Source organism: Lissotriton vulgaris, chromosome 3_2 (genome assembly GCF_964263255.1).
Source record: "Lissotriton vulgaris chromosome 3_2, aLisVul1.2, whole genome shotgun sequence".
Classification (NCBI taxonomy): domain Eukaryota; kingdom Metazoa; phylum Chordata; class Amphibia; order Caudata; family Salamandridae; genus Lissotriton; species Lissotriton vulgaris.
Window position 1 is genome coordinate 162,104,933 of NC_141690.1, and position 25,321 is coordinate 162,130,253.

The 25,321-nt window shown below is 44.7% G+C and overlaps 1 protein-coding gene across 2 annotated transcripts in view; it reads right to left on the reverse strand.

Annotated features, from left to right (window-relative positions):
- Nucleotides 1–25,321, reverse strand: part of ACOX3 (acyl-CoA oxidase 3, pristanoyl) — a 474,351-nt gene that overhangs the window by 62,789 nt on the left and 386,241 nt on the right. For both annotated transcript variants that reach the window (XM_086964140.1, XM_086964139.1), the window contains exon 13: nt 23,199–23,312. In XM_086964140.1, coding sequence (XP_086820266.1) covers nt 23,199–23,312 — 114 coding nt within the window. The remainder of the gene's footprint in view (nt 1–23,198; nt 23,313–25,321) is intronic.

Sequence of the window (25,321 nt, forward strand, 5' to 3'; positions counted from 1 at the left end):
GCTTAAAGTTCCTCTCCACTTATGATCTCAGTAACATTCCAAATCCACTTTCTTAATGAGAAGTCTGGGAAACAATTTAACTTCGAACTGGCACACCATTAGAACCTAGACACCCATGACGTGGAGCAAAGGCCATTAGTGGACTTGAAAGACTCAAGGGCAATGTAGTCTTTTGTTCTTGTTGGTTCTTATTAGTATGTTGGGCTGCTGAGCTAAAATAAAAAAGGAGGAATGCATAATCATCGCTTCCGTGTCCTTAATAGAATTTAAACTTTCCTTCATGTTAGCTAGAACATTTTACAATCTGTTAATATATGGTTGGTGTTCTCTGTTAAAATGTATAAATTCGGACTTCTTTGGATAATCTCAAGAGAATTTTTACCAAATTATTCCTGTTTGAATTTATGATAAATCTAAAATCTAACATAAGGAGTCAAAGAAGGAGAAGGACCCTACTTCACAGACTCTGAAGCACTAAAGTCTGGCATGTTCACGGTGAGAGGCTACACCTGTCTTACAAAAGATAACAAAGCAGCACCTCCTTTGGGCATGTAGCATTATAAAAGAGAGCAGAAGGAAATTAAGAGAGGGCGGTAAGAGACTGTGCAGAGTTAGCCTTCATCTCACAGTCTAAGTGCATTTGACTAAAAACATAAGGGCTCATTACGATGGAGTAAAGACCATCGTAATGAGAAATACCCCCTTCATATTATAATGGCGGGGGTATTGCGGCGGACGCAAAGTCCGTCTGCCACTTTTCAGCTGGTAGGCAATCTTTCTGATTGCCGGCTGGGCGGTGCTGGGCAAGTAATATGGTGGCGGTACCTAGCAGGCACCACCAGCCATATTACGATGTGGGTGGTGTACAGGCCCTTCCGTGGCGGCGATGCCATGGAAGGGCTGGCGGGGATTGGCTTTGGGGTCCCGTTATGGACCCCCATGGTGGTGTGGGGTAAACTTGGGAGGTACCAATTGTACCCCCTTGCAGTTCCCAGCACCAAGTGGCAGGCACTGTGTTGTGCCTGCCACGTGATGCAGGGAAATGCCAGGCATGCGATTTTGACATTGCAGCGGGTGAAGCAGCACCTGCCACAATGTTAAAATGCAGAATGCGACCGCCAGGGTGGCGGTCGCATCCTAATTCGCGTTGCGGTACCGCCGCATGTCTGGCGGCAGGTCCCAATGCTGCGAGGATGGCGGGCGGACTCAGGTCCGCCCGCCATTCTAATAGGCCCAATAATAGTGTAAAGAAAACACAAGACAATCAGATGATTCGATATATATATGGTAAGTGATAAGGTAAGGCATATCATACAGTTATATAGTTATAGTTCTAGCCTGGCATCAGGACGCCAAGACTACTATAGAGCAAATAAGGTGACAGGTGAACAGACACAAAGTTAGATCACAAACATAGACTTCAAGACAGAACTTCAGGAAACAGCCAAATAATCTAACCTCACAACAGTGAAGTAGGAAAGTACTCTGAAAAGTTAACTGCACTACTCAAAGAAGTATTTCTATACTTGTGATAGCGTCCATCTTTACAGTGGTGATGCTGCAGGTATAGAGCCACCCTCGATGTCATCTGCCATGTTGAGGCTACACTCAAAAGAGGTTCAGAACTCCTGGATAATCTTTATAAGTTTAATTAAAGATGCATCTTACAACACCCTTGACTCAGGAAGCATAATGATACTACCCTATCCTGTACACTAATGTGACCCTAAATCTGGGCCTGCCTGCGAACAATTCACAAGGACTATGCGGGTTTCAAGTATGTCTATTTAATGCATATGTTTTGTTGATTTCAAAGCATTGCTTTGGGGATGGATGTTTGAGAATACGAAAAAGAATACACCTACGAAATTCCTACACATGTAACTATAAATAACGGGGCTTACTGATTTAAAACTAAAATATAAACCCCATGGTATTCAGGGTCGGAAGAAGGACACTCGTCGAGTTGTAATGAAAATCTAGACATTTATGATACTAAACAGCACTTACACTGCAGCATTTAGCTTGTTGCTTCTATTGAAGTAATGCACAACAGTGGCTTTGTTATGCATGATTCATTCTGTGGGTGTGGTGATAGAAAAATGATAGCCACAGTTCTATGTAAATACTGACTACAAGAGCTATTACACATGTTCCTTTTGTGCAACAGCCCCCGCCAACAAATACTCCCTAAAAAGATGACAACGTTTACCTAATCAACATTTACCAGTGTAGTCTATTGAGATGGCAACAAAACAACAGAAAAGTCACAGCAACATCTAGACATAACATCAAGCTGCACACCCAAACTCTGGTTATTGTTTTGTCAGTAAAACCAATACATCTGGAATAAGTTAGGATGACATCACATCATATTAAAGGGCAGCACACACACTGTTGCTAAGAGATATACTCCCATAAGCTGCTTTACTTTTGAAGTCTATCCGGTAACAGCCCTGTAGGCATGCCATAAACCCAGGGCCTTCATATGGTATTTTATATGCTGGTTCTTTACTACAGCTGGCAGTACGACTTAAAATGTAAATCGAACATCTGACCAACACCTACGCAGATGTTCCTTTGACTTAGAAATGCTTCAGAAATATTGTGATATGTCTCCGAAACCTACAAATTAAATTTTCTGAACAGGAAGGAGAAGAGAGTACAAAAGTGATGTTTTCTTATGCTTTGTTCTGCTTTGGTCTTCCTGTCCGAATGGGTAAGTGTGACGTCACCTTAAGACCAAGAAATCCCTGCACCTAAATCACCCCAGCTAATAAAATATACTGCTGCCCTTCCATCCTTTGGTAGTGCTTCACCGTATACCTTGGTGTATAGCATAACAGGATTCCAGATGCTGCCACAGGAAGCAGTTCAATGGTGACATTCACGAGCTTTGTGAACTTAAATCTGTGTACGGATGTTAGCGCAGTGGTTTATGGAATAACAGACCAGAGCGATGTCTGCATGATCCAAAGCCAATAAATCTGCGAATTAAGAGTGAAAAGATCCAGCACATGCATCAAAATAATCATTTGCGATTACCAAATAGTGAATATTAAGTATTCGCAATTTGGTAATCGCAAATGCCTATGCATGAAGGATTCGCAAATAATCTTGAAATCCTTAACATTCCCTAATAGCGATTCGCAAATTGTGAATCGCTATTAGCGAATGCATTCCCATTCATTCCTATGGGCCTACAGGAATGAATGGGAATTCAAATGCGGATTTGCCATCAACTATTTACTGGGAGAAAATACCTGGCCATCGGACCTCGTTTTAGAGCTGGGAGGCAACGGGGCATTACCCAAACAGAGGTGGCTATCCCATCTGCCACCTCCTAGTTTCCATCTTCATTTAGAATTGGGGAAACTTGTAGCCACTGCCGGCAAAACCAGGACACTGGTCAAAAACAAGTGAAAATGGCATTGGAAGGCCCTTGCTGTTAAGGGAAGTCCTCCCGAATCTGGGCTTGCTGTGCTTTTCCGGCCAGGAACCTTAGTGGCAGGCCATAGCAAGGAAAACAACATTAAATTGACTGCTACTGAGTTAGGCCATTAACACTATCAGAGCCTTAAGACGATACTGGGAGGAGCGTGCAATATAAGGGTGGCAAAAATACGTTCTATTATAAAATCCTTCGCATGCTCTGTCTTGGGAAACACAACCAGCGATCATAAGCAAAATTGTCTTTTTGTCTTCCAAAACTGAAACTACGCAGAATGGAGCCGTTTCATCGGCATGACAACCCAGGTAAAGCCTTTCAGAATTCTCACCCACCCGCTCAGCCATGAACTCTACCCGAGAGGTGGGCTGCGCTCTGCCTTCGACGCGGCCCAGCGACCCAAAAAGTTCAATAGGATAAAATGTGCATTTCATGGAAATCATTTATAATACAGTAACTGGGAATGCAAACAAAAACATCTCGCAGTGCGACAGAGGGGTGCGCAAGACTCGTGCCTTTTTGGGGTTTTTTTCAACAAAAACAAGTCGAGCATGAACCCAGGAGCAAACTTAGCCTCAAACGTCCACATAACGAAAATGGCAGAAAATGGCCCATTTAGCTCGAGGGTAAATATGGAGGGATGGGGAGCACGACACTTAAGGCGCATTCCACCATCCACATCGAAATAAAGAGTGGGCTCAGTACCACCCGTGCATGAAGCATACTCCTGATGCACGGACATCATGGATGCCGTGCTCAGAGTCATCGAACAACTGCCAGTAGTTCCTCTAATTTTTTTTCAAAGTGGTGGCCGTGGCATGGTGGACAAAATCCAGCAATCCATCTCCTTGAGATTTCATTCTGTGAGATCCCTTTACTTATTTTTGGAACCAGAGCAGGGTGGCACCAACCAGACCACTTGCAACTACAAAGGTTATAGTAGAGAAAGCTTCCACTTGATTGAGTTCAACAGTTTGATCATCATTCTGGAGGGATAACTACCTACACCGTTATGGGGGTAAAGACCTGCTATTTTTCCAGTTTTATTAAGTTGAGAGTTTGTATTATCCCGACTTTCAGCGTTGAATGGGTTAAGACCTACCTGTGCCGACCTTAACATAACATCTGTTCAGGTTAAGAGGTTGAGTAATAATGCCCTACCAGTTTCTGGCTAAACTGTGCAAAAAGGCTGCTAAAACAAAATAATTTACTAATATTGGTGAATTTTGATGCATGAGGTCAAACATTAAGTTGTGAACTAAGCAAAAAAGGCAATTATTGAGATGCGCATAATGTAACTATACAAAAAAAGGAAATCTTCAGTGTCCTTAGGAAATCTCTTTCAGAATAACATCATATGTAGCTAAAAAGCACTCCAAGGTTTTTATAGTTCTTCAAAGCCATTTGTAGGAAATGGTGAGCACATTGAGAAATGAATGGAACCCTCATGGTCTCCAACCATCCTCTTCACTTCAGTCCTGGTGTACTACCTTCAAACAAGTGGCTGTGAAGGAGGTGGTGAGGCAAGCACAAGAAATAAAAGCCTCTAATTTGCCAGTGGAACCACGCCCTGCATGAATCCGTTGTTCACAACCCCTTCAACAGATGCCATCAACATGATAAACAAATCTGTCTTAAGAGGCAGGTGCCCATCCACTGAAATGCACAATTCTGAAACTGCCCTTGAATTATTCGTTAGAAGACCCATAACCTTTGACCAAGTAGCTACCAATCGTCAACCTCCCATACTGATCACAAGCAACATTTTTCTATGTGATGGCAGTAGAGGCAAACCACCACCTGGTGCATGAACTTTTCTCGAACGCCAACCCCTTAAGATGCACAGATTTTGCACAGCCAAATATCAGAAAGTGGTGTTATGTCACTATTAACAAAGTTGAGGAGGCCACTGTGGTTCTTCTTGTCCTCTCAGTAGTCTATAGTAAGGTGGTCCTGCCCACCCAGGTCAAGAGCCTTGTAGAGTGAACGGTTTGGACCGGACTAAGAGTATCTTTGATTCTCATTCTTCAGGGTCAATTAGGAAATCTAAGCTGGTAGAATGGAATCATCACAGGATATTATGTAGAGTAAAGCAGAGGTATTCCCACTTGACTCTCCTTTCTTAATAATTACCTGCTCCCTTTGGTGCAGACATCTCAGAAGCCCCTGATGCCCTCGTAAATGTACTCGAGCTAGTGGAGAACACCCTTGATGAGCAAGTGGATGAGCTTGTGCGAAAGAACTATACCAACTGCTACGATGCCATTGTGCATTGACAGTGAGGAGCTTCACTGCCGGCCATTCTCCAAAGAGAGTCTTCAGAGGGTCTTCCAATAGTGCAGTTTCCAGCCGGCTTCTAAGTCCACAATTTCAAGTATAAACACAAGATACATGCGTTCAAAATTATTATAACCTTCCCAGCCAAACTCTACAACAGACAGAATAATACAGAGTCTCCTAGCCGGTGTATTGGCAGTTACAGAGGCTATTTTTTCTTTATGGAGTCCAAGGAGTCAAATTGACAATGACAGACAAAATGGCATATCTAAATGTAAGGTCTGCAGTCAAAAATCCAGTAAATAATACAGTAGATATGGACTTAAGATACATGGTGTAATTGAAGATGTAGTATTTAACGTTATTCTCTGAAATAAATACGAAGCCCCTTCTACAACTCCGGTTGAACTGGAGAGGAGAGTATCAGAAAGTAGCTATATAAAAATCTATTTTTTTTGTACAGACTTTTCCAGATAAATTTTTCTAGCTTTAAGAATCTTACCATTTGGTGTGTAGAGGGTGAGCATTTACCTACCATAGTAATTGTTCTATACCACCTTCTGCCTAGAATAATTCTAATTTCAGTCGCTCTGCTAAACACTGTGCATGAAAAGTGATAAAGTCATTATTATAGGTGTCGCTAATGTAAGAAATCTGATTGACTCCCCACTTTACGGAAAACCTACACCCCTCCTAAGAGTGAACCGTCAATGTCACTAAATTAACCTGAGCTCAATCCCCTCCCTGGTAGCTGTGGCACAGAGTAGACACGCTTAACGTAGGGAAATGTGTAAAATATTTATGTAGTAACAAAACAGTGATGAAGTCAAAATGCTAAATATTTAAAATCCCAAAGCGAATGAGAAAAATAGAGGACAATATAATAAACACAATGAATAAAAATGTGAACCATCCACTAGGCAGAACCAGATATATGACGTTTTAAAGTTTTAAGTGGAAATAGCAGCAAAATTCTAAAACAGCCATTGATAGTCAATGGTCACAGCAGGCTGGAACCTAGTCACAGTTTGAGGCTGACCACGATGGAGTGCAGGTCAGATACACCAAAGTGGTTCATCCTGGTCAAAGGTTTTACCTTCTGACTTAGTTCTTTGAGTTTCAATCTTCCACAGAAGCACACTTTTAAAGCCCCAGAGGACCTCAGGAGATAAACTTGAAGACTCAGAGGTATCAGGCAGGGGCCAACAACAGGGTCCAGTCCAGGTTCAGTTACCACTGGTCAACTAAGCAGTTGCAGGAAAGGAGTTTTGTAGCTAGTGGTATCCCTATACTCTAAACAGGAGGTTAGTCTTATGATCTTAAGGATCCACTTCTTAGTCTTGGGTTGAGGAGGAATCAGGTACAGTCCTTCAAGGCTCCTCTCTAGTCAAAGACAGCAGATCCAGTCCTCTTCTGTTCTTCCTCTGGTCCAGGAAGTGTTTTAAGTGGGTGCCTGGAGGTGCCACATTTATGATAGGCACTGTCTAGTAGATATAAATGACTCCTGGGCGTCCCTAACTAAGGGTGTTAAAGTTCCCTGGGCCAGCCCTATCCACTCTGTGCATTTTCAAAATAGTGAACATCTTCCTCCACACTAAACCCGGACTCTGCGGGCTGGGGGTGTATTTGGGGAGAGTACTATAGTAATCCTTGTGTCCTCCCACATGTAATAATAAAACCCAGTTTAAAGCAGCCACTGTACCACAATACACTGAAAGACAAAAGTATGGTAGGAAAAATGTAGGGGTCGTTAGAAACCAGATAGTCAATACACAACATTGGTCTTGGCATCCTCTTCCCTTCCTTGAGGTGTGTCTCAAGTGTTATATGTAAAACACAGCAACAGAAGGCTGGCAGGACAAAAGCAGGGTTCTTCAGCAACCAGAAAATGAACACATAAAAAAATGCCTTGGCATCAAGTGCCCTTCCTTTCAAGTGCACCCCAAATGTTATATGTAAAACTCTGTTTACTCTCTTTCAAGTCTTACATGTGGCTCAGCAGACATGCAAAGCAGGATTTGACACTGTACTGCCAAAGAAAGCCCACAGCCCCACCCTGCATATTCTGCAGAGTTCGGATAATTCATTGTTACCCATTTGATCCTGGTAGGCACTTCACACCTATTCAAAGGCTAATCTCTGGCTGGAAGCTAGCAAAGGCTTATTCTAAATAACCTCCTGCCGGTTCAGACAGGCAAATGATAACTTTCTAAAAGTTAATTTTCCCAAAAATGTGTTTCATCATAGTTGTTAAATAGGTTCTCTAGCTACTTCCATTCCCAAAATACAGATGAAGATCTGTACTCTGGTTTTCTACATAGGACAGCTAGGCGTGCCAAAAGGGAAAATAGCTTTTGGGTACTAGTCGCAGTAAGGACATGTTGACAAAAATATCTGCATGCCCTACTCTTAAATACTACTTGTGGGAATCAAGGCCTACATAGGGGTGACTTATTAATATATGAAAGAGTTTTCGACTAGTCAAAAGGGTTTATTTTGACACGTTGAGTTGCAGTTTTTACACTGTTACAGGCAAGCTACAGTGGCAGGCTTGAAGCCATATTTGCACTGCCATTTTTATGAATGGCCGCATAGGTGCTTAGGTCCACTAGTGGCATTCAACTTTCAGGCACTGAGCACTGTTGGAAATTACTATCTTTTGTGTGGTATTCCTCCATATATTTAATTGAAAACCCTATTTTTGCTGAACCCATTTCTGTTCACATCAGGACTCTGTGCACTCAAATCCTGCTAATCAGGGGTAAAGGGCTTGTGCTCTCCCCTCTAAACATGGAAAAATTAGATTACCCTGATTGGTACAATTAATTTACTTATAAGCCTCTAGTTTATGGTACTAAGGTACCTAAGGACTGTAAATTAAATGCTACAAGTGGGCTGCAGCACTCATTGTGCCACCTACTAAAGTAAAACATGTTCAGGCCTGTCACTGCAGCCAGTAGCGCACTTTCTAACTGCCATTCAATTTGAAAAAATAAACCCTTTGTCAGGCCTAAATCATCTTTTTTAATACTTTCATGTCAACCTTGTGGATATAAGAGTTTATGTGGCTCTTTTTTTGTTAACAAGTCACATGTATGTTTTGGAGGGAAAACAGCACTTACATCGCTAATTTCATTTGTTACCACAACACTGCTAAAAAAAAAAAAATCAAATGCTGTAGGAGAGTTAGGGAGGCAGAGGGCATGCATCCGCATTTCTGTGGCACTGTTTAAGCAGTGCCTAAAACTCATCTTTCTGTTTCAAAGTGAGGGGATTAATATCTGTCTCCAGCATGAGGGTGTTCAGGGCATCAAGCATGTGCAGAAGAGCAGGGTACATTAAGCAAGCAGTATGTTTTAACACAGCTACGATCCTCCAACCAAGCCCTCGCTACTGTACCTCGCATCAACAAAACCACCATGGGAGGTAGATCCTTTTCCTACCTGGCAGCTAAAACCTGGAACTCACTTCCCACTCACCTTCGCCTTACTCAGAACCACCTAGCATTCAGAAAACAATTTAAAACTTGAATATTCGACAAGTAATTCCCCACCCTTCGCCTTGAGACCCTCTGGGTATGTAGCGCGCTATATAAATCACCTGACTTGACTTGACTTGACATGGCAAAGGAAAGCAGCTGATCAGGATCACATTAAATGTTTTCCACTGTATGCATCAATGAGGTATTACAATACCTCGAGGAATGGTGCACTTTTCCACCCGGGGAAAATAATGTTGCTCAAAGAAATGCTAGAAAACAGAAGTAGTGCTGCCCTGGCCAACTCTGCCAAGTGGCACTAATGTGTAGACAGGAAGAGGAAAAAGAGGGTTGGGGCAGTTGCCAGTGAAGATGAAGTGAACACTGCAGGGAGGTGGGCGGCAGGGGCGGCCTTAGGCATGTGCAAGCTGTGCACCTGCACAGGGCCACCAAAACCCCAGGGGCCACCATGCCAATAAATATCCTTAATATAATATTCCTCTGAGGATGGATACATATTTGCGTGGCGGCCTCTGGCAGGGATTTGGAGGCCTCTGGCTCTGTTCCACAAACACCCTGACCCCCCCCCCCCCCTCTTCAATGGCCTCCGCGCTCCGCCCCGCCCGGACCCCCTCTTCCGGGGGCCCCCTACCTACGCTCCCTGCCTAGGGCCGCCATGAGCTTAGAGCCGCCCCTGTGGGCGGTGTGAGATGAGTGCGTTGAGTGGGTGGGAGGCGGGGTTTATCATATTCAGATGGGGGCCCCTACACCGCGGTGAGGCAGATAAATCCAGGCTATCGGTTGCTTTTATTGTGAGTAGACAATAGACATGTATTGCGACCAAACGTACAGATAAATAAAACATTCTTGCCTGAGGATTTAAGAGTTTTAGCATTTCTTTTTCTGTTATCGAGTCAGATGTACATTGGGGGTGGGGGGAGCTGTGGTTACAGTGCCCATTTCATTTGTTACCACAACACTGCCTTAAAAAGAAAAGAAAAGGCTGTAGGCAAGGTGAGGTTGGCAAGCCTGAGGGCATGCATCCTCATTACTTCGGTGCTGTTTAAGCAATGCCTAAAATTCATCTTTGTGTTTCAAAGTGAAGGGATTACCGCCTGTCTGACGCATGAGGATGTTCAGGGCTTCAAGCATGTGGAGATGCAGAAGAGCAGAGAACATTAAGCAAGCAGGATGTTGTAACACACCTTTAAACTCATGGCAAAGGAAATCAGCTGGTCAGGATCACATTAACCCCTTCCACGCTGATGACGAGCTGGGCTCGTCATGGCGTAGCCTCCTCGCACGCTGATGACGAGCCCAGCTCGTCACGTAACATGCGATTTAAAAAATCTCAGCGCAGGAGCGGAATTCCGCTAGCGCGCATGAGGTTAAACGTTTTTCACATTACACATCAACCAGGTTTTGCTTCACTGGCAACATCTGTAAAGTGGGGCTAATGTGTGTGGATGTGAATAAAAGCAATCTGGCCATTTTGCTAGCACTCTCTCTTGCTTTACTTCATTTTTTATTTAGTTTTCGTATTTTTAACCTATTGTTTCTCTTTGTCCCAAGGCTGCACTTTGGAATAGAAAAATGTCTGAAAAAGACGACATTTGCAGCAAAAGTCTTTCTTTCTCTTTTGGATCCATTTCACAGGGAACAACTAAAGGAAAGGAGAGGAAAGAGAAGGTAAGAGACATTTGTTGAAGTCATGGTTTTCAGCAAATGAGAAGGAGCAAGACAGAAAGAGTCACTCACCCTGCAAGTGACACCCGTCAGATAAGCGCCCGGATCTCAGAGTGGGAGGGGGAGGCCTCTGTATCCAGCTCACTGGGGCCTGTGATTGGGTACACACACGCACACAACGGGGGGTGGGAATGAAAATGCCCCTTCTGCCATGTTGGCAGCTGGACTGGCTGGTCGAAAGCAGTGCAGAGCAAGATCCGCTGCTGGCCCAGTGGGGAAAGAGCGACGAAAGCAAGGATTAGGAAAAAATAGTTTTCCCAAACATTGGGTAAAGACTGAAAGCGCAACGAAACTGAACTTGACCGCTCTCCTCAGCTTTAAATTGAAGTGGAGCGGTGTGGCTCACTGGTTAGAGGCGGCAGACCCGGAAGCAGAGGACGGCCCGGGACCAGGGTTCAATTCCCGACGCGGCAGGGTCGTGGACCAAGGGTCAGCGGACTCGATAATTCTCACCTCGGTGCCTACTCTAACCAGGGATCACACTCGACCTCATCTCCACAACGGCGACCCACATACGCCGGGGATGCCTGGTTTCACCTTGGAGATACCCAGTAGGGACCATCTCACAGGGAAAGCCAGGACGGGTTCCCCAGCGGTCTATTGCGCAGAGATACTCCTTCGGGAGTCGATTCTAGCGCATTAGAAACCCGCAAATAAATTAAATGAGGTTTTGGTAGCGCAAATGAATTCAGAGGCAGCAAAGAAGAGAGACACTGAATTAAACCCATAGAAAGCAGCAAGCGGGACCAAGGTAATTTTATCGAATATAACAGGTCTTGCAGACAGTGAATGCGCACTGCCTAGGCTCGGCCTAAAACTGAAATGTGCACCAGACCTCCTCCTGACTTCCAAAAATGCCTTTCTTGTCCCTCGCAAATGGAGCCCACACCTGAGCCTGCCTGCCCTTTGTTCTCATAGACAGATTGGATCCAAACCCAAGAAAAATAGAGAGAAATGTTGAGAACCAGTTGAAGGGTAGGCAAAGGGTGTGTCCCACAAGCTGACACTGGGTATAAAATTGGTACCCTCAGAACCTTTTATGGGAACACTCCTGGACCTGAGAAGATTCAGTATGAGTGTCTTGTTGTCTGAAGGAGGATGATTGGAACTGCATGCCTTGAACCCAGGATCCAAGAAATGACAGTTGGCTGGCTTCTTGTTTGAGATACAGGGCCAGAACACGCTACCACAGGACATTCCTACTTTCCAGCTGACCAGTGCCTTCTGGACCTTATCTGGTCCCCTCTGCTGGTCACTGTAGGAGTGAGTTCTGACCCCCTCCCAAAGTGGCAGTCACCCGAATATGGAGTACACTACCTCACAGCCTTAGACAGACAGAAGATCTCTTGCAGTTTAAAAAGAAAGTAAATACCTGGATTTTTCCCACTGTTGCTGCATAATGTTGTAGTTATCAGCTAGGCATTTTAATGCCTTCTACATGCACAGCTAGATTAGGGTACTTAGCACCAGGATGCCGTTGGGTGATTGTACGCTTTATAAGTCCAAAATACAATACAAGGCCCTTGATTGGAGTCACAGTGTACTTCTCCCTGTTTAACTGAAAGCTCCATCAGATTTGAAGGGAAGCGACACTGGGACTTGCAAAGCCATGCAGCTCTGCACTGAAGGCCTTACTATAATCAATGCCAAGCAATGCCGAGCCCTGCAGAGCTGTGGCTTGCAACTGAACACTTCCCTAGATCCTACACCAAGTCTCAGAGATTCATGTTGTGCAGATCCCACCTGACAGCTGCACCGGAACCGGCACCGATCGTCACTGAGCCTAGTGCAGCTGCACTACCATAAGGCTTTACATGATCTGATGCAGAATGATGTGAAGCCTTGTCAAGTCTCACGGGTGAACACTTCACCAGACCAGACGGTGTGCAAAGTCAAGCTCAGCAAAGCAGCACCACGTAGACCTCGTATCAAGTGGGGCAGTCTTCGTCTTTTATCTGGCCCTTGCTTTATGGTGGTCGGCCTGACTTGTGATTTTGTCCAGCACAACCAGATACCCACAGTTGGAGCTTCACGGCTTTTGGTACTATTTTGTTTTTTAATTCTCTTCATTACTATTTTTCATGAAAACTTTAAATGCTAATCATTCTGGATCTACTGAATGGATTTTTGTAGTTTATGCATCATTTCATTTATTAACATATGTTCTATTTTTGTGAAATGATTGGGTGTATTTTTGCATTGTGTTTTCACTTTATTACTGTTTACGTACTATATATATCAATATATATATTTGTCTTTTTTTTACCTACTGGCGCTTGCCAATAAGTAATTATAGTTAGGGCCTAATTTCCACAGATTGAGTGTTTTATGTTTTGCTAATAACTTTGGTGCCGTTTGACGAATCTTCACATCATTTTCAAAACTAGTTTCCACTCACTTCAGCTCCTGTCTGGAAAGTTTAGGGGTGATTCATTAAGCAGGGGCAGAGAAAAAAAAGGCAGTCCCAAAACACGTTTCCCCCATACAATTTCTCAAATGTCATTTAGACACGACTACAGCCTGAACCACTAAAGGGGATTAAATCAAATTTGTCAGAAAACAAGATCTTGGTCTTGAAAGATCTCTTTTTGTAATTTGGTGTAAATCCGTTCAGTACCTTTGGAGTTATTAGGAAAAAAGATTTGTAGATATCTTTGGACACTTAATTCTCTGTGGTGAGATCTGATTGGCTTAGAACACTTCAACCAGGAAGTGTTGGGAGCCATCTTGGGACTCTGAACTCTACCAGAGTTCCAAAACGAAGCCACTGCGGTCATATGGAAGAATAAGGGTGTCCCAGGCAACTCGAGGTCTGCGACCGGGCCAGACCAATTTTAAGTGGAGACTACGTTGAGAGCCAAATAAGGAGCTTGTCAGAGGAAGGAGTATATTTATTAAAAAAATACAAGAAACTATGGGAGGACAAACATTTTTATGATAGCTATGAAGCGCGCCATGGAGAGAGGGAGTTGCATCCAATGCTCAATCTGGACTGTAAGGCTGTCGATGGCGGAATTGTACTTAAGGCAAACAACTTGCTTCCTGTTTCTGTGTGACATAATAAATAATATTTAGTGGCGTCTGTAAATCATTAACGAGGATAGTCGCAGGAAGGATGGTTACATCTGTCTGGGGAAAGAGTTCAGACTTTGTCAGACCAGAAAGTCCACTAAATCAGATGATTTCCCTCACGGGGTGCAGATCAAACAATAACATGTCGGCAGCGTACATAGATATGAGGAGTGGTCCCAGTTTAAAGTGGAGACGTCGAAGCATATGATGTTCTTGGCGGTGGCGAACCAAGGGGACCATAGCTATAATAAACAATAGTGGTGAAAGAGGACACCCCTGTCTGTTACCCCTAGATATGCAAAGTGTTAAGTAAGGGATCCATTGACCCAAATGTGGGCAATGAGTTTTGTATACAAGAGGGATATGAGGGCAGTACAGCGAGCGGGGATGCAAAGCCTCTGTAATGTTGTATGGAGAAAGGGCCACTCCAAAGAATAAAAATCTTTCTCTGAGTCGAGAAGAGCGAGCACAGCTGGTATATCTGGGGAAACCCTATTCAAGACAGAGAACACAGTATGCAGGCTGAGTGAAGAAGATCTATGGAGAACAAACCCAGTTTGGATGGGGAGATAATCTGCTCAAGTAGCAACAATAGTCTATTAGCCATTGCCTTGGTCAGTATCTTATTGTCGAAATTAATCAGGGAAAGGGGCCTATAGGAGAAGCAGTAATTAGGGTCTTTGCCAGGCTTAAGCAGCAAAGAAATGGCTGTTTCCCACATAGTAGGAGGAAGGATCCTGTATAGACTTTCAACATAAACATCTAATAAGTGGGGATTGAGAATGCCCTTGAATGCTTTGTAGAAGGCTCTAGGGAGGCTAACGAGGCCCAGGGCATTAGAGCCATCTAAGGAGTCGATTGCTTAAGCAAACACTTCCAGCTCTTGGAAAAAAGAGTGGTCATCCACATTAGGGGCATAAACATTCGATTGAAGGATCCTCCTCCCCATCAGCGTTCCTGTTCCTAGTAGTGTGGTGGCTAAAGGGAAGGTTTTTGTGAAGCGGAATACAAACTCCGCAGGAGTATGAGCTATAGTTGGCAAAAGATACATGGAACCCTCAAGATGCTGCAACAATAGGGGAGGATTGGGGAGGAAGATGTGTTTCCTGTAAGGCCGCAACCTTCATAAAGTGTCGAGACTGAGATATGAAAATGCCAGTTTAGCCTTATGAGGGATGTTGAGGCCACGGATATTGCCAAAGAGAAATGTTTGGTCTACATTTTGTCAATTACCCCCATCAACTATATAAGAGGACACGTCACGCATGCTAAATTTGTGTATATGAGGTCTTGTGTAGTCTCATTCAGCCTAATGTGAAGGCAAGAAGACAATAGGAAACAATACCCATAGAAACCGATAAAACTCACCCTCCTCCCATACTGGGTATAAGAGACCCAGTGAAATCCAGCAAAACCCAAACGAGAAACAGAAACCCCAACATTCAAAATATGGAATACTATGTAGGGGCAAACAAAGCAGTGGTAATTAATGCCCATAATGAAGCGTGGATACTGATTTTCAATCAAAAAGACATGAGGGTTACATAAGAAGGGAATTGCAAGGGCAAGATAAAGCTAGTTAACTACAGCAGTATATCACCATGGGAACATGTGAGATTCAGCATGGAATGCAAAATCGCTATTGACCAGTTCAACCAGGATGAAAAGGTGTGCACTGGCCGATTTAGTGCGGTCGGATGAGGAGAGCTCTGGGGTGGTGCGGGACGAAGAGGGTTTTCCAGGGCCCAGCTGTTTACAACAGGAGAGCACATTGCCCAGGGTGTCGAAGAATCGGGCCTTGCCATCCACAACAACCGGTAGCCTAGCAGGTTACAGCATTCAATACTTGATTCCATGCTTAAGGAGCAGCGCTTTGGTATCGTTGAAAGTTTGCTTCGCCTTCTGGGCAGTGAGAGTTGGAGATTGTGGTGTCTTGTTATTGCAGTGGAACCTGTTCCCTGGCCAGGTGAAGTATAGTGTCATGGTCCCTATAATTCAGGAGATGAGCCACAATGGGGTGGGGGGAAGGGCCCACAGGTGGATGGGGGCCGATAGACCTTTGAGCGTTTTTGACAACAAATGTAAAAGTGAAATGATGGGAAACAAATAGAGTGGTAAGCAGAGTTTCTACAAAATTTTCGGGGTGCCCCATGCTTGTGGATTCCGCAAGGCCAACTATATGAATGCTATTCTGGCATGAGTGTGCCTCGAAGTCCTTGTTTTTTATGGCTACTGCTTTCAGCAGACTTTCCGTCTTCTCCAAGCGCCAGATCAGGGAAGTTGTGCTGTCCTCCAGGCGGTACAAAAGGGGGTGGTGATGGACGGAGCATCTGAATCAATCAAACACTCACACCCAGTCAAAAGATCTGGGTTTAATCCATCACCGTTCTTTAGCCCACTCTGCCACCCCAGTTCAGACATGGCTATATGCAAATCAGTCTGACCCTGTGCCTCATGGGAACAGTCCAGCCCGAACTGCCAAGCCATGTCTTCCCTGGACCGGAAACAAGCTTCCGAGGACCGATTTCTGGCATTCCAGCCATCTTCAGCCAGGCTTGCTTGAATCCAGTGGCAAAGTGAGCAAGGGACTCATGTCTGAGCATACCCTGCCACACTTATGGCGGCCAAAAGCGGTACAAAAGGGGGTGGTGATGGACAGAGCATCTGAATCAAGCAAACACTCACACCAAGTCAAAAGATCTGGGTTTAATCCATCACCGTTCTTTAGCCCACTCTGCCACCCCAGCTCAGACATGGCTATATGCAAATCAGTCTGACCCTGTGCCTCATGGGAACAGTCCAGCCCGAACTGCCAAGCCATGTCTTCCCTGGACCGGAAACAAGCTTCAGAGGACCGGTTTCTGGCATTCCAGCCGTCTTCAGCCAGGCTTGCTTGAATCCAGTGGCAAAGTGAGCAAGGGACTCACGTCTGAGCATACCCTGCCACACTTAAGGCGGCCAAAAGCGGTACAAAAGGGGGTGGTGATGGACGGAGCATCTGAATCAATCAAACACTCACACCCAGTCAAAAGATCTGGGTTTAATCCATCACCGTTCTTTAGCCCACTCTGCCACCCCAGTTCAGACATGGCTATATGCAAATCAGTCTGACCCTGTGCCTCATGGTAACAGTCCAGCCCGAACTGCCAAGCCATGTCTTCCCTGGACCGGAAACAAGCTTCCGAGGACCGGTTTCTGGCATTCCAGCCTTCTTCAGCCAGGCTTGCTTGAATCCAGTGGCAAAGTGAGCAAGGGACTCACGTCTGAGCATACCCTGCCACACTTATGGCGGCCAAAAGCGGTACAAAAGGGGGTGGTGATGGACAGAGCATCTGAATCAATCAAACACTCACACCCAGTCAAAAGATCTGGGTTTAATCCATCACCGTTCTTTAGCCCACTCTGCCACCCCAGCTCAGACATGGCTATATGCAAATCAGTCTGACCCTGTGCCTCATGGGAACAGTCCAGCCCGAACTGCCAAGCCATGTCTTCCCTGGACCGGAAACAAGCTTGCGAGGACCGGTTTCTGGCATTCCAGCCGTCTTCAGCCCGGCTTGCTTGAATCCAGTGGCAAAGTGAGCAAGGGACCACCCTGTTTTGTACCGTCCTCCAGGCTGGAGACATGATCATCAGCTGCATCGAGACTATTGCCATGACACTCGAGGCATTTTCCAATGCAGGCCAGTTTAGCGACAAGGGCGTCAAAGCCGACATCATAAGGTAGTAAACTAGCCCGGAGCTCCACAACAATTGCAGCTGTGCACTACGGGTGGTCTGAGAACCATCCTCAAAATGACCACCCTCAACATCAGAGAGGAATTGGACCTCCCGGTTGATTTAGTAAAGTCAAAACTGAAATTCCGTTGTCTGTGGTCACCCCGGCCCATGAGGAAATTTGGCCCTTGGAGAGGTAAGAAGAGTGGCGGATGGGCAGAAGCAGTAAAGAGTAAAACACCAGACTAAGTTAAAGGGTGTCCCGATCAGAACAATGCTCGGCCTGTTCTAAGAAGCGGGGGAACCCACCAGTAGTAGAAGAGTAGGGACAGTCCCAGCAAATCAAATTCAGAACGCAAGGTAACCAGCTGCCCAGTCCAACACTAATAGAATGATTACGTTTCCAGGGTAGGAAGTCACAACAAGGCAGAAAATATCTGGAAGAGGGCCTCAAAAATGAAGAGCAGAATGGAGTTTAGTTCAAAGGAGGCTCACCAAACATCAGAGGAGGCCTGGGAGCGTTACTCATACATCGTAGCCCAGGCAGGCAGCACCGGTAGTAGTACTCGAGGTGGGTGGTCTGACTCACACGGCCAATGGAGGAGGACTAACCTGAAGACGTGCCAGTGGAACGCAGACTCCAGGTGTTCAGGTGCTAAGGAGGTGCTGCACCAATAGCCTCGGCCTCCTGCAAAATGCAGCAACCAGGCTCTCCGCAGTGTGAGGGCATCGTCCCAGGGAAGCGATCTTGTAGTCTGCGTCAGGCCGTAGGGAACAGATAGAGGCCCGGCGTCCTCCAGACGGCCCCCAGCCAAACCCCGCACCCAGTGCCATGATGGGTCAAAGTCGAGGCGGGCACGATTGGCCGGGTAGACAGCAAAGCTGTGGCAGCAAAACCGGAGTGGGAGGCCGGAGGAGGTAAAGATGAGGAATCAAGGGGAAGGCAGCCAGCGAGGCTCTACTGCCCCGGCCTCAGGCTAACCCGCGGCCCCTGTCGCTGAGGCGCCTCTGAGGCGGGCTATGCCACACTCCCCAGACCCGGCAGTGCTGCAGTAGGATGGTTCATTATGCGAGCAATCAGCGGGCGTCCGGCCACTCTCTTTATGAGGCGCAGAAGAAGGAAGGTATGCCATAAACCTCAGGATAGAGACTATCAGCTTCAGAGCTTCATGACCGTGCAGACATTACGGTCAACGGCATGGCCATGCCACCCCTGGAATTCATTCATATATAATTTTACTTGTTTGAATTATGCTTTAACTAAAGATATTGAAAAGACCGTAGCCAAGGCAACAAAGGACATGCCCCCATTCCTCCTGGATCGGGGGAGGCCAGTGGCTGTGGTGCTCTATAGTGTAAAATAAAATGGCAATTAAATCATGTCATTGCTATTTTATTTTTCACGTTTAGTGCGGCTTCATGCGGGTAAGGGGGCAACGATTACCTGCCCTCATTAAGAAACCTCCACTGATTATCACACAGCACAGTCCAATGTGGTGTATTGGCTCAATAGACGGTGTGGGGCACCCGATCTGCCTGTAGAAAATTAGCAAATAATGGTAGGAAACCCACACACTAGTGTTATGCTACAAACACCCAGACCGATGCATTTAGTCTACATGGTTCGCTGCACCAAATGGCCAATGCCAGAAACCGGTCCCCGGTAGCTTGTCTCCTTTCTGGTGAAGAATTGGCTTGGTAGTTTAGTCTGCCCTGTTCCCATGATGCACTGGGCCAGGGACAGACTGATTTGCATATAGCCAGGTTCTGAGCTGGGATGGTGCAGTGAGATAAATAACGGTGATGGATCAAGCCCTGATCTTTGGACTGGATAAGAGTGGTCTGCTTAATTCAGACACTCTGTTCATCACCACCCCCTTTTCTGTATCGTTTCTGGCCACTATAGGTGTGGCAGGGTATACTTAGACATGAGTCCCTTTCTCACTGCACCATCAGGATTCAAGCAAGCCGGGCCGAAGACGGCTGAAATGCCAGAAACCGGTCCCCGGTAGCTTGTCTCCTTTCTGGTGAAGAATTGGCTTGGTAGTTTAGTCTGCCCTGTTCCCATGATGCACTGGGCCAGGGACAGACTGATTTGCATATAGCCAGGTTCTGAGCTGGGATGGTGCAGTGAGATAAATAACGGTGATGGATCAAGCCCTGATCTTTGGACTGGGTAAGAGTGGTCTGCTTAATTCAGACACTCTGTTCATCACCACCCCCTTTTCTGTATCGTTTTTGGCCACTATAGGTGTGGCAGGGTATACTCAGACATGAGTCCCTTTCTCACTGCACCATCAGGATTCAAGCAAGCCGGGCCGAAGACGGCTGAAATGCCAGAAACCGGTCCCCGGTAGCTTGTCTCCTTTCTGGTGAAGAATTGGCTTGGTAGTTTAGTCTGCCCTGTTCCCATGATGCACTGGGCCAGGGACAGACTGATTTGCATATAGCCAGGTTCTGAGCTGGGATGGTGCAGTGAGATAAATAACGGTGATGGATCAAGCCCTGATCTTTGGAATGGGTAAGAGTGGTCTGCTTAATTCAGACACTCTGCTCATCACCACCCCCTTTTCTGTATCGTTTTTGGCCACTATAGGTGTGGCAGGGTATACTCAGACATGAGTCCCTTTCTAACTGCACTATCAGGATTCAAGCAAGCCGGGCCGAAGACGGCTGAAATGCCAGAAACCGGTCCCCGGTAGCTTGTCTCCTTTCTGGTGAAGAATCGGCTTGGTAGTTTAGTCTGCCCTGTTCCCATGATGCACTGGGCCAGGGACAGACTGATTTGCATATAGCCAGGTTCTGAGCTGGGATGGTGCAGTGAGATAAATAACGGTGATGGATCAAGCCCTGATCTTTGGAATGGGTAAGAGTGGTCTGCTTAATTCAGACACTCTGTTCATCACCACCCCCTTTTCTGTATCGTTTTTGGCCACTATAGGTGTGGCAGGGTATACTCAGACATGAGTCCCTTTCTCACTGCGCCATCAGGATTCAAGCAAGCCGGGCCGAAGACGGCTGAAATGCCAGAAACCGGTCCCCGGTAGCTTGTCTCCTTTCTGGTGAAGAATTGACTTGGTAGTTTAGTCTGCCCTGTTCCCATGATGCACTGGGCCAGGGACAGACTGATTTGCATATAGCCAGGTTCTGAGCTGGGATGGTGCAGTGAGATAAATAACGGTGATGGATCAAGCCCTGATCTTTGGACTGGGTAAGAGTGGTCTGCTTAATTCAGACACTCTGTTCATCACCACACCCTTTTCTGTATCAATATGGACCACGGCTGAGGCGAACACTGTGGTGTAGATATACTCTCATAAATTCCCTATGTTAGACAAAGGGGTTCAAATCAGGCTTGTGACATCTGGGCTGTGGACATTTCGGCAACTATTTGTGGCTGCAAAGTTTCTGTCCTACAAGCAGTTTGGGGAGGGGCGGACACGCAGACAGCTCTTGAATGCATGGACTATCTCAGAACCAGGCACGCCGTCAGACTGAGAAGGCGTTTGTTTCCTGATGAACCAGGTGAGTTGACCTCGCTCATGCAGGGTGGAAGGTGGCCTGAGCTGTATAGTCTATTTGACCCCGGTCCTATCTGGACACTGGGGAGGTGGGAATCAACCAATGGGTGGAGATCAGCCGCAAGGTTTGGAAATACTACTGCATGCAAACAAAAGAGGTATCCATCAACTATTGTCACAAGCTCCTCCATTTTAGATTTCCAAACAGAATGTAGTGCACCACTGCCATGCACCACAGATTAGGCCCTTCTCGTGCATACAATGTCAGGCCGGGCGTGGAAATGTCTGCAGTTGGTGAAGTATTTTGCGGAGACAGCACACGTTATTGTTGATATTGTTGGATATGCAATTGACTGCACCCCACGAAGTACTGCTGTTGGATTATGTTAAGGACCTCACCAAGACTGGGCGTAAACTAGAGACCATTCTGTTAATGTAGACAAAGAGCCGACTTCTGAAAACATGGATAAAGGGCCTGTCCCTTAGGACTGTGGAATAGGCTCAAGGATGCTGCTTATGGGGGCGAAAGGCCAGAGACTTTGCTGCCATGCTGACGCCATAGGCCAGACCCAAAGACACATGGGCACGCTCAGACAATACCTCATACAAAAAGACCCTGCGGACCATGGAGACGGGTTCATGCTTCTATGATGCTGGAAACGGGCGTCACAATAGCTATAAGGATTTTATCATTCACAAATTGTATAGATTAGCTAGACCCCTGGGTCACTTCGCCACCTTATTGATCCATTCAAGGCACCGAATAGGCATCTACAACACCTATCTTGACCGCTGCTTTGTACTATGGGAAACATCAGCCTGCTTTTTTTATCCAGGAGTGAGGGTTAAACAGGAAAGTGTTGATTTGCAAAATCTAATTTAAAAAAAGAAGAGAAGTTGCTCCCTTCTTCCTTGTGCCACCTTTATATATTTTAGTCATTCAAGACCTTAACCTAACTGAAAAGGAATTTGTTGGAAGATGAGTGATTTGCTTACTTATTTGTCCAAAATGTATATTATGAATAAGGACGTATATATTTCAATTTACATGTACAGTAATTAGGCCCTTTAAAGTTTTTATATAATTGTCTTATATACTGGAGTTCTGGGTTGCATTATGGATACCACGTGGGTGCCTAGAAGCTGCTACAATGCAGTACTGTTGGGAGGTATAAATTCAAGAAATACAAAATACATAAGAACAATATCGGAGATGAAAACATGTTTGTGTTCAAATATTTGTTTAAAATTAGTCTGTGTGACTGGGAGCATATACAGAAAACAGCTGCACCATTAGTAGGGGGACTTAGCATGATAAACCTACACCTGCTGAATTTCAATTCGTAGAAAATGCTGCAGTATAGATCTCTTATAGACGACACTGAGTATTTTACATTGACATGATTATGGAAAATAAATTGTCATTTAAAAACATGCTTTATAAAAGTTATTTTGCGGATTTTGTGCTGTTAATGTGCAATGTGAGTATTTGTGCTGTTAATGTGCAATGTGAGTATTTGTGCTGTTAATGTGCAATGTGAGTGAAATTCAGGAAATGCATCACCTTCTTTAACTTATGAGGTCAATTTGTGGAAATTGAAATGGCTCACTATTATAAATTCATGATACAACTTTAAGGGATTGAGATATACTTTTTGTGTATTTAATGAATATTCTACGCATTAGCATCTTTTTAACACGAACAATTATGAAGGTGAGTTATCTGAATAGCTAGAGTAAAGAGGGGTTCATTTTGAACAGGTATCCAAACAAAAAGTCACATACTAGAAACACAAATACATACAGATGTAGTTCTGCCATTATTAATTTGCTCAAACTATATTTGAGCTGATTTTTAAGAGCAGACAGTGCGAGGAAGAAATAGAGGTAAAGATTCAATCTCTGCATAGAGTACATTAGGTTATGTGAAGACATCTACCTGCAGAATCCATGCAGTCTTCAACAGTGGTCGCTGTGAACTTCAGGCCAAGAATAGAATTATAGTCTTCCAAAAAGTTAACTGAACCAAGAGGGGACTCAATAGGCTCATGACCTAAAATAAAAGCACAATACACCAATAAATGGCAGTTGTCAATGTATTCATCATCTAGGAGCAAGACATTTTTTTAAATAAAATGCAGACAAAATATAAATAGGCAACTAGATCTTACAAACGTAAAAGGTAAACTTTAAACTCTCTTGCAAATCAGAACACGATTTGTTGGGATAGTTGCACCAGAGAGGAACATTTTGAGCATATATAGGAGCTGCCTCCTTGGGGAGTGAGGGATCTGGATCTGTTGTGGCAACTGCTGGTGTGGACCTCTCTCTCCCTCTTCTCCCAGGAGCTTTGCAAACGTCTGTGCAGAAGGTGCGGTACTAACATGCTGCTTGACCATACCTGCTGGGGACTAAGTGGATTCCCATGATGGAGTCCGGAAGCGCCTGCCACTCTGACGGGCATGGGGGCTTCCCATTGCCTCAATAACATTTGGAGTTATGATCCCTCATGTACCACTTATTGCCTGGTGAAAACCTCCATTGAAGGTGTTTGCTCTGTACAGCTCAGCACATACAAAACAAAGCAGACCAGCACGAATGAAGAAAATGGCTGAATACACCTGTAAGTTGTTGTGGGTCACACCTTCATATGGAAGATTGAACAACTACATTCACACTTTGCTCATCCCTTGTCCTGAGCTTTTGGAATGCCTTAAGGATACCTGACTCTAATAGGATTTATTTTTATATTTGAACAAAAACAAGAGCAACCCTTATGTCCATGCGAACAGGTGTATCAAGTAATCCTTAAAACAGGCGTTCACATGGAATTCCTTTGTTGGCAGATTTTGAGAGTCACAGATCTTTCTGTGTGGAATTAATCAATATAGACAAGTATTCTTCAATAACATATTGCAAAAACAATAATAACACACCCAGTATTTCTATAAGCAACTACAGTTTAGTCGAACCAAGTTTTATTAGACAATAATTATTTCAACAAACAATATTGTGAGTGTCTTTCAGGACAGTAAGGAAAGCAAATAGAATAAGTAGACCCCAGGTGTCCAAAACCAAAATAAAACAGAAAAGGGTGAAGTGAGAAATAAACATTGAAGGTGTATTGGTTGATTCCTTGAAGAGACAGCAATTTATACTCAATACTATCTAGAGTACAAAGAATAAATCATTGTATCACAGTTTTGAAAACTTTGTCTGTCTCTGTAAGTGTGTCTATGGCGTTTTGACCCACTATGAAGGATTTGATCTCATCAGGACTAAGATTGCATCGCGTTGGGTGGGATTGTTGAGGCGCTGAACAATATCAACAATTTGAAGCCACTAAGGGTTTAGAAATCAATCCTGCTGGGTGAACTAACATCTATTAAAATTCAAAGCGATCTCTTTCATTCGTTTTTTAGAAAAAAAGGCGCATCTCCCCCTAGAAAAGCCACCTCATTTTCCTCTCTCAAGTTGGTCGCATTAGGAGCATTTACTGCCCTATTAGGGACTATCACATTGAAGATAGCCCAGTTGAGAGTTTGAGCCTTCCTTCCGCCAAAGTCGATGTGTTTTTAAGAGAGCTTGACATAGCAGCTCCCATTTTTCTAATGGTAGAAACACCATTGACACACGTACAGAGACTTCACCTTCTTCTGTTTTATTTTGGTTTGGTTTGATATATTGATTAATTCCACACAGAAAGATCTGTGACACTCAAAATCTGCCTACAAATGACTCTCATTGGAAGCACGCTGTAACCATCAATCTTAATCTTTTGAGAATGGACTTGGAATGGACTTGGTTAAGATATCAGGCCAAGTATGTACATACGTTTGAATATGTACAGGGTATTTCGAAAGCACAAACTTAGGCAAAAGGCAATAGAGCACTGTACATGGTCAAAGACAATCATGAGTTAACAAGAGGAGATGGAGCTGGGTTGAGGATTGTTAATAAATTGTGATGTAGTGCTCTTTATACAGTCGATTCTTCAAATATATCCTGAAATGAAATAGCGTTGGGGCGATCCAGATTATGTGGGGATGTTACAGATCCAGG